We start from the raw sequence: 18,602 nt of genomic DNA, 5'->3' as shown, positions 1-18,602 counted from the left end.
TAATTTGCTCGTGCGATCACAATGAGCTCGTTTTGCAAAGTGATAAATGCGACCTTAATTTTCACATGTGATGACAATGAGATATTTAAAACAGTGATAAATGAAAGATTGGCTCGTCCATATTTTAAATGCGAAGTGAAATTAAAAATGACAGTAATGGAGGACAGAATCCTACACACATGTACACAATTTCAATTTGTACTTCGCAATTTTATGCTTCCTAATTAAGATGGACAAAAAATGTTTGCTGAACACTTAACCGTTTGTGATGGCTAACCACAAATATACGATCATCGACATCCCAACAAAATGCACCAATGTTACACTGGTGCAGTTTCCAAATGCGCAGCCACAAGTGGGAAAATGTGCCCAAAGAATTGAGCTACAAGAACTGAGCTACACAGAGAAAAAACGAAGAAAAGAATGACTGAATTGCAACTGACACCCCTAAATTATTACACCCTGGACAGCTTGGGACTAGATTGGTCAGTTTCTAGCGAATCTGGAATAAAATTTGCCTCCAGACGGCAGGCAAAACTACCGTTCCCTGCTTCAGGGCTCCTTACTAAGTCACACCCATTGCAAAGACAGTTGCTAAATCTATCGGCCCTTACATAGTCATCCCCACTCGCAAAAACATTATGTGGCTAGTTGCGCACCTTACCACTGTCGTGTTTAATCACTGATGTCGGGCAGTTACCAAGTGGTAAGCAGAAAATAGTCTTGCCAAAGAACAAAGACATGGTGCTAGCAATTATACTCACGTGCATAGAAGGGAGTGCATAGAATGCTCATAAACGAGCTCAGGCCGTTTCCACTGCAACAGCGCCACCGAAGTAAACACCGCAAGCATCATGCACCAGCCCAAGACACACACAGGAGCCAACTCTGCAAAACCTCCTAGGAATCGGGCAGTGCCGGCCGATAGAAGTAGCCCCGCGTGCTCGACCTGACATGCAAAGTAAAGCCAACCGCGATCCAGAACAGGCAGAACATGGGTTGCAGCCACCACCGCCACAGGAAGGAAGTGCCCGGCCAACTCCTGCCGACGTCTTGGGTACGAACCTCGACCTGATGCTGGCTCGCCGGCCCAGGCTGCTGCACCTGCTGCTCTTCCTGCTGCCTCCTGACGGTCGCCAGCTCTTCGTTGTGCTGGAGCTCGCACTCCAAACGCTCCATCATGTGCTTTTGCTCTGGCCATGGCAGTTTGAGCAGCGGGATTGCGTGGAGGGGACATTGGTAGGGGAAGAACGGGGGTAACAACAAGCAAGGGTTAAAACTACTGCTATAATTGTGTTATAACTACGGCTTTAATATGTGTTTGAAGAGGAAAAGTCAGGGTGTGCAGGGTGTTAGGAGGTGCGTTGACCACCGCGCAAGGCAATGCTGTACGTGCCCCTGTTAATGCGAAATTATCAACTGGTCAGTTTTGAAGTAGTTGATGCATTTTCAGTGAAGAACAAGCTCATCAAATTTGTTGCCCTTAGGCCACAGAATACCACAAGTTTAGTGCGTTGTACACACTGCCACTTCAGCAATGGAGTATTTTAAAACTTTTGGAAATGTCGTGACATGACTGTGTGTGGGCACTTATGGCATTTCTGATATGTTTTTTAACCCTTCCATAAAAAGCAAAAAAAAAAGTGAACACTATGACTCCAGCGTTCACCGTAATCGTGGCAACACTTGCTCGGAATGAAAAAGACACGTCATAGCGTATGCCCCTCCAAGATGATGTCCAATGATTATCGCTTCCAAAAAAAAAACGAAAGAAGCTCACACTTATAGCTACAGTGATGGAGTAACCAACATTGCACATCAAAGAAGAAGCAAATTGGCAGCAATAGTTTACTTAAATCTTCGTGATGGTCGTGAAAGTTGCGTACAGCTTCGCTACCCTCAGTCTTTCGTGTTAGTGTGAGCTTCCTTCCTTGAGCTAAAATAACTTGTATCGCCATACCCCTTTGGAAAACGCATCCATTTATTCCCAAGGACCAAATAGCCTTGTCACAAGGACCGATGGAAATGATAGCATTTTTATACTGCTGCGATACTATCATTGTTGCTTCGGGTTCATCACTGCACTATCATTACGAGCTAGAATAACTTTTCATGCAATACCTCTTGAGAAAAGGCATCCATCTACTCAAAGCAGTACAATGCAAATTCAAATACACTAATCCTCTCAACAAGCCCTCTCTACATTCGTTACTGTCCCACTCGCTGGACCTGGCAACCACTCCTCACACGAACCAATATTACTCAACATGATCGACTGACGAGACCACTCTATCCTCCAGTCACTGATCAGGCCACGAAAGAACAGGAAGCCATCCTGGGACGATTACAGACCAATACGTATCGACACACAAGATGACAACACGCCATCCATCCTACTCTCTATGATCCCCTCTGTATTCGCTGCCAAGTCCCAGGCACACTGTACCGATTGTCTCGGAATGCCAACTAAACTCAGATCTCCCCCCCCCCCCTTCTAAAACGGCTCCTGTGAACACTGCTAGAGTATGCTGGCCAGCTCCTATCTCAACATGCAGCTATTGCTCCACAAAGGGCAAAGACAGCTGGCCACACCAGTGGAGTCCCGGGCTGAAGAATCGGACTACGAATTTATGATCTCTTCCACTCATAGTAAAAGTTCCCTTCCTCTTTTTCTACAAACAACCATTTTTCTGGTGCCTAAAAGCTACATACACAAAATATTGAAGAAGTAACTACCATCGATAAAGCTCCACACCTTGTGTGTTCGCCACCCGGCTACAGCTGGCTAAACAGGTGCCCAGCAGTGAACTCACTGATGCGCTGTATCTGTTCCTCGCAGTTCTTGCGCAGGCGCTGGTGCTCCTGGAGGTGCAGGGTCTCCAGGTGGCTTTCAATGACCCCGATTGCCCTGCCAATGAGGCCGGCCAGCTGCTCCTGAAGCGACGCCCCCGACGTGCTCCCGTGGGGACTTGCGCTCGTGTCTCCGGTGTCACTGAAGAGATGGCGTGTTGGATCCATGCGTGGTGGCAGTAAAAAGAAGTCAATGAGTATTTGAAGCTTCCAACACTTTGCGAGGTTGTTTGATTGGTACTTGCAAAGCAGTGTAACACTGTTTCAAATCTGGGTGGTTTAACATGCCGAAGCTACACATGGGCTATGAGGCGCGCCGTAGTGGAAGGCTCCAGATAAATTTGGAACACCTGGGGAGCTTTCAAGCAGGACCGTAACCGCTTCTAGTGCAGGACCGGATATAACACGGTGTGAGGAGGCGCTTGTCGCAGCGCTTAGAAGTGAGGCAGAAGAAGTGCTCGGGCGTGGCCGACGAGGATGACGGTGGGAAGAAGAAGAGGAGGAGGAAGTGGAAGTGAGGTGGCAAGCAGCAGGCAGGAGGAACGCGGACCCCGGCGAGTTCTCTGCTTGGCGCGATCTTCCAGGAGACTCAGAGCCGAGCCACATTTCTCTCCTGGCCTTGTAGACTGCCATCTTTAAAGTTTCATGATATCGAGTTTGCTTTTTTGGAAGGGGTTTGATTGTGCTTAATCTTGGTATGTACTCCACGTGCCTTTTGATTATTTGCTGCTGTCTGCTGTCGATGTTTTACTCAGTCATGTATGTATGAATGGTTGAAATGTATTGTTGCTATCAATGTGTTGGTGGTGACGCAGATTCTTGTTCGTTTTCCTCGTATATATGTATGTTCGTTTTTCACAATAAATTTCAGTTGATAATAGCGCTTCGTGTTGTTTCTTCCTTCGTCGTCGTTTACAAGTAGCGCTTTTGCAATCATGAAGGAGAGGAGAGAAGGGGGAGGAGGATGCGCATGCGCAGTGGGGGTGTGGACGCCGCACACCGGCGGCCGCACAACGGCGGAGGGAACAGGCGCGACCATAGTCTGCTCCGCATCCAAAAAGACGAAAGAAAAACCGGGGCCTTGTTATTAAGAGGGCTTCGTTTGAGTGATTATAAACAAAGCATGATTACATCTCGATCTCTACACACTTTCCCCTTTAGCCTCCATCTGAAAAGAAGCCACCGAGCTGGGGTCGAACCCGCGTGTCCTTCGGCTCAGCAACACGATACCTCAGCCACTGAGCCACAGCGGAGGGTAGCTTATCTGTCTCCCATTTTTAACCCTCCCTTGAACCTCCTTCTACTATCCCCCAACATTTTAATGCCTGTGGTAACACCCCCTCCTTCAACCCTTCTTGACTCTCGTTCCACTACCCCCACAGCATTTCAATGCTTATGGTAACACTGTACACGCTGAAAGACACCAACCATGCATCCCCTTCTTTTGGGAAACAGAGTACATTTTCGAAAATCCTTCCAGCATTTACCCAGACGCCCTGTCGTCGCTCCCAGCACCACCCTGGAGGCGAGCATCCGTAGCTGGCGCGTCACTGCCTGCGGCTCCGCCACAGCGAAGACACTGCCTCAGCAGTTGACAGATGTCCTCCGTCAGCTGAGCCGTCAAGTCCTGCGGCCTGAGCTGGGCCTGGGGATCGCTGCTTCGTCGGCTGGGCTGCAGCTTGAGGTTCTGCTCAAGACTGGTGCGGAGCTCGCGTTCGACATCAGTGCGCACCTGACGAAAGGAGCGGGGCAGATGAAACAAAAGCTGTTAGGACATACGTGACAAGCAATTATTGTAAGTAGAGATGGCGGCGGGTTTTCAAATTCCATCACCTCTGAAAAAAAAAGGCCGTGCATATCTGCTCGCTTTGCTGCGAATAGTGTCTAAAGATGATACTCTACTGCTGCCTCTGCCACGTTACAACCTCTCCTCTCCCCGTGCCCACCTCTCACGCTCTTCCCCTCCTGTCTTGGTCCTCCAATATTAAATGCAATCAAAGGATGCTGAATTAAAATCAATTTTCCCGTGTTCCCACTGCTGGCGTGCAATTTCTCGAGGCCTTTTGTGACTGTTTGACTTGACGGTCGAGTAATGAGCTGCAAGGTTGAGTCCGAGCCCTTTCGTATTTTCAGGTTAAAATACTACTTTCAATGCTTTTTTGTTTGCTCTCACAAAAATTACAGACATCTATTTCTAATTAAAAGAAAACTGCAATAATCAGTTATTTATTCATCTTTCGCATCAAATACGTCTACCACACAGTTCAGAAAGACCTTCGCGAAAGAAAGAAAGAAAGGAAGGAGTTCCGAAAGAAGTGAAAACTATGGCATGGGCGAAAATTTGGGTCAGGTGCAAAAAAGTACAAAAAAGTGGCCGTGCCGCAAACCAAAAGTGGAAAGATATCACGTAAACAATACGAGATGCACGAACTTTCAAGTCAATTAATTGCAGAAAGAACAACTAAGTGATGAACCGACGAACAAATGACGAACTGCAGTGCTTCATCCATCATACTCATCTGAGCTTCGGGTCCCCGCACCGGTTCTGTGCTCGCAGAGGCGACCCTGGTTGAACTCGCCGCCTTCAGGATTGTAAAGGCATGCTGAGATGCTACACTACTTAAACGATGGGAAGATGGTATCCCCCCGCTCTTCTATTTTTCCTACCTACTACGCCTTCCTCCTCCTCTTGCCCGTCAATCCGGACAGGTTGTGTTTCTTTTGTTCAAAATCAGACATCGGCGGTGCTCCCGATGTCTTTCGAAAGCTCCCCGGGCTTTCGAAGGCGTCAAAGCTAGTGCTATTTTATGGGGTGGGCGACCTTTGGGGTCTTTTAGGTACCTGAATATTACCCCCTAAAGAGGGGTGTGGGTGATGTTTCAGGGGAGAGCATTCTCTCAGAACTCTATTGCAATGTTTTCTTTTTGCTGAACGATGTCGAGAAGTATGAGCATGCTACCAGATTTAGTGGTTTGGAAATGTTTTACCTACGTAAAAGCCTCATTCAAAAATGCTTTCAACTCTTGGCCGGGCGGCTGAATAGACAGATGGATGGGAGAGTTGGCAACCAAGTTGGAAAAGTGACCACCTTAGAATAATGGCGCCATCTAGTGTATTTAGAAAAAAAATGTGACGTAATTTGCAAGGTGGTGAATTATTTATACAGTCTGTACCTCCTCTAAAGTAACTCTGCGTTTTCATTCTAAACGGGCGACAAAAAGCTATTTTCGATTTTGCTGCCACACTTGGGCAAACTTGCATCACACGTTTCATTCTGTGCAACAAAATTCGTAAAAGGCTGTGGCCAGTGTTATAAGACTAACTTGTTATGTCTGGAACGCCACTTGTCCAGTCCGGTGCAAAACAAGCCCATGGTGCCCACCCAACTCTCTTTTTTAACATCCTAGGTGAGTGTGTGCAGCACATATATATGCAGCGCGGGGATCAAATCTTTGTTTCGTTTGTTTTTTCCGTTTCAAAATCATTCCTTGTATTGTATGCAGGTACAGTGAAATCTCGTTAAAGCATACCCGCATAAGCCGTACATTCTTTTTATACGTACTTAAGCCGAATCCCCAACTCGGTTTCCTTTTAACCTAATGCAGTAGGATAAACTGTAGTGCCGCTTAATACGTAATTTCTTCGCGTACCCGTATACGGTTTAACAAGGTTTCACTGTATTTATTTTATTCCATGGTAGATGGCAATAATTTCTTTTAACTTCACGTTAGCAAAGCATGGGTGCACAAATTATTTCCCGCGGCATCCGTTATCAGCAGGCCCTACCGTATCCGCATTTCGCAGTTAGGAATGAACGAATCCAAGCTCCAAAGCACTGACAGCGACTCACCTTCCGCACGAGGTCTTCTTCGACCTGGCAGCGTACTTCAGCCAGCCGCGATTCATACACGGCCTGCAAATTGGAAGGTTCACCCTCGACCGCAGTTGCGGATGACGCCTCAGCATCGGTGCGCTGCCGACAAATAGAAGCCGCTGTTCCGGTGGCAGCCTCTGCCAGAGTGCGCTTGAGATCTTCTATTTGCTGCGTTTTCAGTTCGATGTCCGAGAGCAGTGCTTCCCGCTCAGCCTTCCAGGCCTCTGAGTTGCAGACTAACTCTTCTTTTGCCTTCCTTTCGGCTTCCTCCAGGCTGACCTGCAGGAATAGTCGGGGTCGATGAAGAGGGACATCAATTAAACTCATTCCCACTTGCATTGGTCACCCTTTTCTCTAGTTCAAGGAGACTGAAACTTGATGTCTTTACACATCATCATCATCCCCAGCCTATCTACGCCCACTGCAGGGCAAAGGCCTCTCCCATTATTCTCCAATTACCTCGGTTCTGTGCCAACTGTGACCAATTTATCCCCGCAAACTTCTTGATCTCATCTGCCCATATAACTTTCTGCCGCCCCCTCCAACGCTTGCCTTCTCTAGGGATCCACTCTGTTACCCTTAATGACCAGCGGTTATCTTGCCTTCGCATTACGTGCCCTGCCCACGTCCATTTCTTCTTCTTAATTTCTACTGATATGTCTTTAACACCAGTTCGCTCCCTGACCCACTCCGCTCTCTTCTTGTCCCTTAATGTTACACCTATCATTTTCCGCTTCATTGCCCGCTGAGTCGTTCTCAATTTAAGTTGAACCCTCTTAGTGAGCCTCCAAGTTTCTGCCCCGTAGGTGAGTACCGGTAAGATGCAGCTGTCATACACTTTCTTCTTCAGCGACAATGGAAGACTGCTATTCATTATCTGAGAATGTCTGCCATATGCACCCCACCCCATTCTGATCCTTCTCATTGTCTCTGCCTCATGGTTGGGATCTGGGGTCACAACTTGGCCTAAGTAGATATATTCGCTTACCACTTCCACTGCCTCGCCACCTATCTCAAACTGCTGTGCTGTCCCGAGGTTATTGATCATTACTTTAGTTTTCTGCATATTAATTTTCAGGCCCACGGTTCTACTCTGTTCGCCCAGTGCGGAAAGCATGCTTTCCAATTCGTACCCCGAGTTACTTCGCAAGGCAACGTCATCAGCAAATCTGAGGTTACTGAGGTATTCTCCATTAGCCTTTACACAATCATAATTAAATCTGAAGCCTTCAAACCCATTACTCACGACACATATATATTGTAACTGCACAATTCTAATGCCCACCTTATTCTTCTGAAGGTGCAAACATTTGTGTGCGCACAAGAATAGGGCTCAAAAGCAAAATCGAGTACCACGTGGCTGGCAGTGTCACCATAGACATCAGCTCCCCCTGCTCAATCGTATGCAAAACATTTCATCAACATCACAAGAGTAAATTATGGCGTACCTTAGCCTTAAGCAAGTATTGCTCTGCTATCTGAACCTCATTTCAGTCGTTATGGCTCCAAAATTCAGCTTTTAAAACCAACCGTGTGCCCTGTAACACCCTTCAGGTCAAGCCTGTGCAGACATACGAGAGACTGGCCACCTTGGGCGAACGCTCCCCCAACTCGCCTGCAGCGCCTGGACCCTGGCCTCGGAGGCCCTCCTCTGCTCGGCCAGCTGCGCCAGCTCTCGCTCCCTGAGGGCCAGCTCGGCGGCCAGCTGCTCCCTCTGCTGGGACAGCTGGTTCTGCAGCGCCGTGACGTCGGCGCGCAGCCGCTCGGCGAGCACGTTGCGCATGCTCAGCTCGTCCTGCAGCTTGGCTATGGTCGACTGGGCGCAGTCGATCGAGTCCTTGTCCACCTCGGGCTGCCCGCACAGCTGGGCCTCCAGGTCGACCACGCGCTGCCGCCATCGCTCCTCGATGTCCCGGAGCGCCTGCTCGAAGCGCATGCGCAGCCGCTCCAGAGGCTCGCGCTGTGCCTCGCCGAGGTCCTCCGCTTCGAGCGTCAGCTGGTAGGCGTCGGCCACGCAGGGGATGCCTGAGGGACGGACATTTCAGGAGTTAAATCATAGTTTAGGAATCGTAGCGCCCGAGAAAAAAGGGCACGCGCACTCTTCCCTCTTTCGCTCCTGAATCATGAATCCTCTCCTGGCTGCGCCAGGTGGCACAACCTCCTAAAATGTTCCTGATTGATTGATTGTAGGGTTTAACGCGCCGACGCAGCGCAGGCGATGAGGCGCGCCGTAGTGGAGGGCTCCGGATCAATTTTGACCACCTGGGGATATTCACCGTGCGCCGAAATCTCGTACACACGGGCGTTTTCGCTTTTCGCCTCCATCAGAAAAGCGGCCGCCGCGGCCGGGAATCGAACCCCCGTCCTCGTGCTCAGCAGCGCAACGCCTTAGCCACTGAGCCACCGCGCGGCGGGTCTAAAATGTTGCTATATGTGGAATAACGGGAATGCTGAGTTCTTACTAACCCAACACAAGGCCGCAATAAAACTAGGTTCCCTTTTCACAAACACATGGAAATAAAGAAGTGCATATCCTTAGAAAAACGTGACACCGTTTTTTCTGCTATAGGGCTGCCAGAAACACCCAATTCTTCTCCGTATTAATTCCGTATATACTGAGTATACGGAAACCATGAGGAACTGGATTTCGCCCTTTATTGAAGACTGGAAAACGACAATTGGGGAAAACGTCCTTATTGTGAGACAATATCGGATTTTCAAATTTTTGGGAAGATATCTGCTTTAGTTACGCCTCCGCGAGATACACTCCGTATGGACTTCGTATTCGCATAATGCCGTATACACGGAACCTTTTAGTAGGGTTCACGCTTCAGTAGGGGCCATTGCTGTTGGAGACAGACTACACCCATTTACAATAGTGAGTGAAAAAAAAAAAGTGGCAGTGCAACGCCGGCACGAGCGGGAGGAAAAGCAAACACAAAAAGACCCCGCGCCGGCGCCGGTGCCCGCGGAGGCCGCAGACGCGGCCGCGGAGACGCCAGCGCCATCTCTCGCCCCCGCCGCGGATCCTCCCGCGGCGAAGTGCGAGGAGGTGGCGCCGATCGTCGGCACCCCAGCAAAGAAAGAACTGAAACTAAAGCGTGGCAAACTGTTCGCATGGCGACACAGTGAAACATCCCCCTCGCGAGGGACACGATCAAATGCAGAGCATTTCCGGGGGCGCACGACGTTAAGTAGTTTGCGTTACATTAATGTTGTTGCACTTGTGGCAACTGTTGACGAGAGGGCGCTCGTCAGCAGTAATTTGAATGAGTGAACGATATAAGGCGCGTTCGTAGCGTCCCATTCTGTGTCGGCTTTGTGGCGCAGTGGGTAAAGCACTATGTACATTGCGTTCCGCCCGTAGGGTCGAGGGATCAAAACCGGGCGCCGGATAGTATTTCTTTTATATAGTGTAGGGGGACGGGTGCGGACAACGACGGTGCGGACTACGACGGGACAACGCGGGTGACATCGTGAGTTACTGAAATGCTCTGCATTTAAAATGGCGTGTCATTACTTAACTCGCCTGAGACCCTCATGTGCCGCGTGCTCTTGCTCCTATACTCATTCTGGACACGCGAGGTGCGGCCTGACCTACCGCTGTCTGCGATGTAGAGCAGCAGCGTGAACCCACCACTCATAACGTTTGTCAGCAGTCATTAACCTACAGTCAGGCAGGAGCGAGTCATTATGTTGGTTACAATTACGATGCACAGTGAACACGCTCACGCTAATTCCTGCTCTCAATCAAGAATACACTGCATGAAACATTACTGGCGTTAAACTAAATTCAGACCACTGCAACAGTAAATTAATCTGACAACCCGTGCATTAAAGAAGATTTAGTTTTTGTTAATGGCAGCCATGAGGATTCCAGTGCTTGAGTTCTTAGCTTGATTTCGAAAGCTTGAGTTCGTAAACGTTCAGTTATTAAAGGGCAATGAAAGCAACACGGGCAATAAAAGCTTTCATTATTTCCTTCGCGTATGGAAGCACTGCGAAAGTTGCTGTTATCGCCACGGGGCGCGCCACTGCGTTATTTTGCTTAACGCAGCAGATATACCTTCAGTTTCTGCCTTGCTTTGGCGGTTGTCTTTTTAAAGTGGCTATCGATATGGTTCATTGCTGTAACTGAAGGAAAGCCGGCCAATAGTAGTTACACCGCTGTAATGACGTCACTCAGGCCGTTGAAGAACGCCAAGAGCGGGAAAGAGAAAGTTCTTTTGAGCATGTTGCTAAGTTATCTGATGGGCATAGAACAGGAATTTTTTGCTGGGGTACTTTGTGACCCCTTATTTTAAGCACTGAGTTGACTATGTGCTGCAAGCATTTAGAACATTAAAAAGTCGACAAAAATGTTGCAGGGTCCCTTTAAACCTCGAGTTATTAGCTACGTAAAAGTGGCAACAGTTGAGGGAAATTGTGTTTTAGCGATGCTTAGAGCACCACAAAACTTATTCAGAGAATAAGTAAAATGAATAGCTACATCGTGGCAGATTGTTCAGAGTAAAAAAAAAAACACCACAATAATTCCGGTTCTTGAACGGCAGACCTTATAAAACTATCAGCTACATTAGTTCGCGTGAATGAGCCTGAAATCAATTAAAAACAAAGCAAGATATGCAACTTTGTCAAATAACTTACTATGCGTCGAGCGAGCAAGAGTGAGTTCGTGCCACAAACCTGAAAAAAGTTGGGTTAGAGAGAAGAGAAAGAGAGAGAGAGGGAATATTAGAAGGCAGTAACATGCAAAGCAGTGTTAAAGCATGCAACTTCAGTACATATGATTACTTCGGGATAGGGAGTAAGTGGGCAGGTTGGTTCATTATTAAACCGTGAGAAAACAGTGCCAAAGACAGGGCATAGACTTAGGTGACACAGGCGCAGCGTTGCCTAACATCAAGATTTATTGCTTGCAGGCACCCTTAATTACATTTCTGACAGCCAACAGAAAAGTAGACACGTTTAAATGCACAAAATACAAAAAAATACAAAAACCCTGTTGGAAAAAACGCCCCTTATTGCCATCTATGACGCAAAGTGCACTTACTCATTAGTACGGTTGTTAGTGCTATGTTTGTGTCACCTAAGTCTACGTCCTGTCTTTAGTGCTATTTCAACACACTGTAAGTTCTTGAAATTAGATTAGCAAGCAAATATACTACTGCACTAACTCTTGCCACTTGGCATTAAATGCCAAGTAACGAAGTCTGCGAAGAGAGAGAGAGAGATAGATAGATAGATAGATAGATAGATAGATAGAGAGAGAGAGAGAGAGAGAGAGAGAGAGAGAGAGAGAGAGAGAGAGAGAGAGAGAGAGAGAGAGAGAGAGAGAGAGAGAGAGAGAGAGAGAGAGCTAAACAGCCCGACAAAATTGTAAACCACACAACATGCTCACACCATATTTAAGTGCACGTTCGTGCACCATCGAAGTATTATACAATCCCCCTAATTCTTAAGATGAGCACTGAAAGCAACAAGTAATATCGCCGAGGAGGTGACAAGAAATAGCATGTACTTGCCGTCGACGGAAAGAATATTGAGCAACGCAGCTTAATTAGTTTTGCTAAGTGTACGATGTCAGAAACATGCAGGGACCCAGTTTTTCTTTGTAAATAGGCTTCACAGAGAGGAAGCTTGACACCAAGCCTTTTAACAGCAGAGCTGCTTAAGCTTTTAGTTCCGCCGTCCAACGTTACCATAAAAAAATACCAAGAAAAAATCCCGGGCCATCTACGGTAACGTGAGACCTGGTCAGGGGCGAAGCATGCAATGTGTAAGTGTATTCTTGGCGCCTTGGTGTTTCTGCCCACAGAGATAAAACCATTGGGGGAAAGAGGTATACAGCTTTGCCTGAAGCACGAAGCGTTCTGGCGCGAAGTTGGAAAACGAGTGTCCCCGTGTGTCCTTTTAGTACACGTTACGTTCTAGCGGTAGGCGTCAACGAGTGTCCCGGTGTTTTAGTAGCGTGACTACATGAGACGAGGACATAGACGCCGACATCCCGAGCCCCCAAGATGCTTCGCCCCTCAAGTATACCGAGCACACGTGAGCGTGTGCCTCTTGAGTAGCGCCCGGCGTCGGCCAGCTCGATCTTCGAGAACACACTGCCTAGCGTTCGTGGAGCGATCTCTTACGTGCTGTTCCCCTCGTCAGTTCACGTGCATTCGCGCCTGAAGTGGGGAGCACCGACGCCGAGTTAGCGCGACAGACTCGAAGCCTGTTGCCGCGGGTTCTAGCGCGTGCTAACGCGGTCCACTTTGGGAGAGATGAGAAAGGCTGCGGACGAAACGATCCGGGCCTGCCAGTCATGGAAAACTTTCAGCGGCGAGTTGGGGAGTCCTGTGAAGTGCAACAGCGGGGTCTCCGACGAAGGGACACATGGATAGCTCTAGTGGCGCCAGGCTGGAGAAACAGCTCTACTGTTTCTCCAGCCTTGCACTACTAGTGGTAGCAGCGCCATTTTTTTCAAAGACTCCTTCACTACTTTTCGCACATTCAGGGGCGGCTTTCTCGTCCACGCGGGCGAGGAGAGTGCCGGAGCCCGACGGATATGCGACGTTGCAAAACGCGGATGGTCTAAGCTCGACGGCATCCACAAGTGTGGAAAAGCTAGCAGACGACAACGCGGAGGGTGCGAGGCGATTGTCGATCTCACGACGAGAGGCTGCGACGAGAGTTGCCGCGCCAGTTTTTGTAGCGAAAGCTACAGTGCGCTATCTCGGGCAGATGTCTTCGCGGGGTAACCAGTTTTGACCATGAGAGCTAGAGGTCAAACCACACCCCGTTCCGCAAGCGCCCGGATTGGTGCAGCGCCCGATAGTGGGGAGAGAGAGGCCAGGAGGGAACGAAGAAGCGCACGAAACCCGTGGCGCCACCTGGCGGAGGAAGGCGAGGACGCCGCCGCCGCAGAGATAAGTGCGCGCAGAGCCGTATGCGATGGAGTAGGAAGAAGATCCACTGTCGTCGCTCGTACAGCGGCGACGTTTAAACAACGCCGTGAGGCGAAAAAGAGGAAACACGCAACTGTTGCGTCCAGCTTCGCTATCTTTAAGTCCTACGCGTTAGTGTGAGCTCCCTCCTTTTTGCTCCATTCTTTGCTCCAAAACCCCTTTCGGCCCCGCTGGCCCGCCCAACATCCCGACAGGTTTGCTTATTTTCTGCCCGAAAAATCCGAGGGCCCTCAAAATACGTTTTCTCGGTCGTGTGAGTCGGTCCTGAAACGGAATTCACACGGCGGACGAGGAAATTCGCCGGTGGTGAACGGATATGTTAGCTTATGTCTGCTTACTTGCTTTGAAGGTGAAAACGCTGTGGTTTCTCTTGGCGACACTTACTAACAACTTCTTTACCGCTACATGGCGTTTGCGTCCCTTTCTTGGCTTACATTTCTTCGGCTTTTGACGTGAATTACTCGGACTGACACACCCTTTCTTGGCTTACATTTCTTCGGCTTTTGACGTGAATTACTCGGACTGACACACTGGCACACGCCACAACTTTCTCACTATCAGGGGTCTACGTGGCTGCGGTACACCTGTTGTACTCCCGTACAGTCACGTTCGTCTGTCACGTGATATGACGTCAGCGCCACACGTACTCGTTCCACCGCTGGAAAAGTGCTGACGTAGCGCGGTGGTAACGCATTCTGCTCCAACTCTGGAGATCGGGATTCAATTTACATACTAACATAGGTGCGTATTGCTGCGTAACAGCCTTTGCCGAGCGTTCTACGCCACCCTCCCCCCTACCACGCAGAAAAACGCATAATTGGCTCACTTAACACATTTAATCGGTATAATAGCTTGAATGGAGATAATTCGTCGAAAAGAATTTTCAAGAACCAGATAACAAAGAAACAAAAACAAAAATAATAAAAAAAAACTAAATAATAAAATACCCCTATACATCTACCTCAAAAACGAAAACAAAAAGAAAGGAACGGTGACAAAACTCAACCGAAATACAATTAAAGAGTAATGAAAACTATAACCATGTAAATGCCCATATTTGCACAAAAGTGCATGTTCTTAATCGGCGAACTTATCAGACTTGATCGTTATAATAGGGCCGACGACGATAATTGGTAGAAGGGAATTGCAAAAAAAAAAAATGAAAATAGAAAACTACTAAAATTATAAAAATAGGTAAATCAAAAATACGCATCTTACACACCACCCTCCAGAAACGAGGACAAAAATAAGAAAATAAAGATCTGAAAAACAAACCGAAAAACGAATAAAAATTCGTGAAAAAGGAGAAACCGTGTAACGTCCAGCAATTCCATAAAAATCAAATTGGCGGTGTCACCACACTTAATTGTATAATAGCGTAAATTGTGATAATTAGTCGAATGGAATAAAACACGCAAAAAAAAACTGAGGGGAGTATGCCCTCGCCCTCACCCCGCCGGCCCTGCCATTCACCGGCGCAAATGTGAACGTATACCTCTCAGGAAAAATATTCTCGCCGACATCACTCGGACTGAAAATTTTGGAGCATATTTTTTACATTCGATCGGCCGTTCCACGCCGGATAGGCCGTGCCACCTCCCTCGTGCTCGAAAGCATAAACGTGACATAGGAATAAAGCGCACATATATCACCCGATATGAGATTGTGCGGTTAAAAACACGCATAAGACTAGCGCGGAATGTATGCGCTTGACCTAGGCGATGAACGGAAAGTGCGGTTCAGGTTTGGGTTCAGTAACCTCAGTATGAAGCACATGCATAGCGGCATTTAGGGCTGCGGCTGCATGCCTGCCTCCCTGTATAGCATGTTTACTTCATTTTCCTGTACGGCCCCTCCAAACTTTTACCTTACCGCAGGTAGGCGATGTCATTATCTTTCCTAAAGCTCACACCGCGTATCCAACACTTAAACGCATTCCACGTTTAAGACAGGCGGCGCACACGAGACGACATATGCGGGAGCCGCGAGTAAGTTAAACAAGGAAATCACGCAGAATACCGACGCCACGCGTAACGTACGTATTAAGAACTTCAAATACGGGAATACTAAGTTCGCGATAAAGAGGAGGAGACAGGCGGACCTAAAAAAAAAAAAAAAAAAAGACTACGAACGTAAGGCCGCGGATACGAACATAAGGCATCCCGCAAGGCGTAACACGATAAAATCCGCCCGCGCTAAGCGCACTGCGAGAAATTCGCCAAAACATCCCCGTAACGCGACCGAACCCGGGAAAAACAAGAAATAACAAAACGGAAAGAAATACCGAAGCCGTCTTATAAGAGAGGAGGTCGTAGCGTAAGCGGAGACAAATAGAAGATTGAGAGATGGAAAACAGGGTTAGCTCGAAAAGAAGGCGCAAGAAATAAAGGCAACGCTAACAAAATATCCGCATAATACAAGAGAACGCTAAGAGCACCACCTTCTCTCTTTCAAAACCGTAGAACGAAAGGAAAAATAAAGTAGACTATCAAAAAGTCCCCCGCCGCAATGAGCGGGAAACGATGGGCTGACCAAAGCAGGTGAAGCAGAGACATCGGGAAGACAACTGAAATATGACGCGAGGAAGGGGGAATTAAGGGCGGGAAACAAAAGAAAGGAGGAAGAAAGGCTAAAGCGTTCAGCAGGATTCTGACAGGAGGGATGATATAGCTCGGAGAGTATAACTTTATGGCCGCTAAGCTGGGCTGGGCTGGGCAAAAAAGGAGGGGGGCAGGGTTTGCGCAAAGCATAAAGTGGACGCATAACTCAACGCGTATTACGAGGGGGGCGGCGGCGGTGGGGAAAAGGCGAAAAAAAAAAAAAAAAAGGCGGGAAAACGGAAGGCCGTAGCAGACGACCGGGCGGAAGAGGAATGCAGACGATGCAGCAGCAGCAGCAGCAGCAGCAGCAGTAGCCGCAGACGACGCGCTTCGCCATTGCAGACGACGGCAAAAAGAGAGCAGAAAGGTGAAGAAACGAAAGGAAAACGCGAGCGACGTAGAGAGTAGTGACAAAAATGAAATGAGAAAGAGATTAAACGGAATAAAACGGAAGCAGAAGAAGACCGCAGAGCACACGAAATGGACGACTCCGCGAAATGGACGAAGCAGAAGTCGAGTGTGCGCGCCGCGAAATAAGACGTTGAGGAGCCCATAATATCGCCCAGAATGCGAAGACAAAAGGAGATAAATACGTCGGGGGAATGAGAAGGGACATTAAGGACAAAGTACGGACCGGCAAAGGGGCCGAAATGAAAAGATAAAAGGATTACGAGTGAAAGGGGAAAAAATGGTGTAACCTTACCCTCGGGCCCAGAGCTGCTCACGGAGAATCCGGCTCTCTTCCGAATCTTTCCGGCTATCGGTATGTCGTCATCCGACTCCTCTGCAAAGCACACAGAAATGAGAGCATTGGGGAAAACTGAATAACGCACCGACGCTGAAATAGACCCATCACAAAACGAAATAACAAAATATGTCTCCCCCCATCTTAAGAACATTTTTTCCCCACGTGTTCATTTACTTCGCACTGCTGGCGCAAAGGGCAGAGATGAAAGCGACTACACGAAAGGGCGTCAGGCAGTGTTGACACTATAGCAGTTTTTGGTTTCGGTTAAATTTGGGACTTTTTTGAACTTGTAGAAGGATGGAATTCGAGTCTTGCTTCGACGAAGGGAGTCTTGAGGGGGGCCTTTTTTTCGAGGTTGGCATGAAACGCAGGTGACGCAGAAAAAAACATATCAAAGTTTGAACATGACATGGTTAATAAGAAAAACGCTCAATAAAGCAACAGAGTGTACGATTTGAGATTGTCACACTTTATGTGCAACACATAAAAAGAAATGACATTGCCGTAGACCTGATTTCTAGATAACGCAGAAAAACAGTTGATAGTTTGCGCCTCACCTTGTCTGTTTTTTGTGTAATTCACCCTGTTCTACGTTTTCGTGTCAGGCAGCGCACCTCTGCACTTCAAGATATTAATACACCAACTAGTCCACTCCCAAGCCTTGCTGAGGCGTAACCGTTTGTGCCCAATACGCAATAAATGAAGCTGTTTCGCCAGTTTCTGTTTGTGATTTTTTTCCTGTAATTTTCTGGGGTTTAACCTTCGAAATTTGCCGTTCAGCTGTCTGTACAGGGCGAAAAAAGGCGTCGTCGTCGTCGTCGTCGTCTATGACCGAATGCGGATGGCGTGTACTATCGGCGTCAAATGAAACGCGAACACGAAAATATGAACCTCAACACACAAATAGCGCGATTTCTTTCCATGCACCCCAAAATGACGCGTGGTATATTTACAAAAATAAAGTTGGGAAAAGTGGATTTCCAAATGATACCAATAAAAAGCCATTATGTGAAATCTACGAATATTATTTTTTCAATTTTGCACGTTCTGGTTCATATTTTCATGTTCGCGTTCTATATGACGCCGATAGTACGTTTAGGGCTTCAGACTTACGACTCGATAGCGTTACTGCTACGTTGAGTGAGCGTTTTAGTACGGAGTTGCTGCATTAACCGTTTATGATCTCCAAGCGCTGAAGGACAGCGAAGAACGAAAGATTGGCCGCTACGGTTTTACGGCGAAACTGTTAATGTCTCGGTTTTCACATTTCGTTCCCGACAGTAAAATCACGTAAAAAGGAACTTTTTCGTCTCCCGAGCTAGTGTTTTGTATTGCCTTCTTGAAGGGCTCTTGGCGTGACGTTTTGGCCGGTGTTTTTCCTGTCAAGACACAAGCGCCTTGAAGAGCTCCCGCAGCGACATTTTGGCCGGTGCCCTTTCTTCTAAGTACACGCACATCACTAGTCGCCCCTTTACGCGTGCAAGGGTGGGGGTGGAATAGGGGCGCACGAATTCCGTGCCCGTTGTACACGCAAAGGACGACTGCTGCTGGACGCCATCACATCCCGCTCGCAA

At 48.0% G+C, this 18,602-nt stretch overlaps 1 protein-coding gene across 4 annotated transcripts in view; it reads right to left on the bottom strand.

Annotated features, from left to right (window-relative positions):
* Positions 1–18,602, bottom strand: part of LOC144149486 (uncharacterized) — a 589,882-nt gene that overhangs the window by 2,851 nt on the left and 568,429 nt on the right. For 2 of the 4 annotated variants that reach the window (XM_077681074.1, XM_077681075.1), the window contains exons 15-21: positions 16,984–17,064; positions 11,372–11,410; positions 8,340–8,749; positions 6,701–7,003; positions 4,338–4,582; positions 2,814–2,992; positions 1,066–1,193 (exon numbers count right to left, since the gene is read on the bottom strand). In XM_077681074.1, coding sequence (XP_077537200.1) covers positions 1,066–1,193; positions 2,814–2,992; positions 4,338–4,582; positions 6,701–7,003; positions 8,340–8,749; positions 11,372–11,410; positions 16,984–17,064 — 1,385 coding nt within the window. The remainder of the gene's footprint in view (positions 1–1,065; positions 1,194–2,813; positions 2,993–4,337; positions 4,583–6,700; positions 7,004–8,339; positions 8,750–11,371; positions 11,411–16,983; positions 17,065–18,602) is intronic. The other 2 variants (XM_077681077.1, XM_077681076.1) reach the window with 2 other exon arrangements.

Source organism: Haemaphysalis longicornis, unplaced genomic scaffold (genome assembly GCF_048455015.1).
Source record: "Haemaphysalis longicornis isolate Haplotype H1 unplaced genomic scaffold, Haemaphysalis longicornis Haplotype H1 scaffold_8, whole genome shotgun sequence".
NCBI lineage: Eukaryota > Metazoa > Arthropoda > Arachnida > Ixodida > Ixodidae > Haemaphysalis > Haemaphysalis longicornis.
This window is presented reverse-complemented; position numbering and strand designations above follow the sequence as displayed.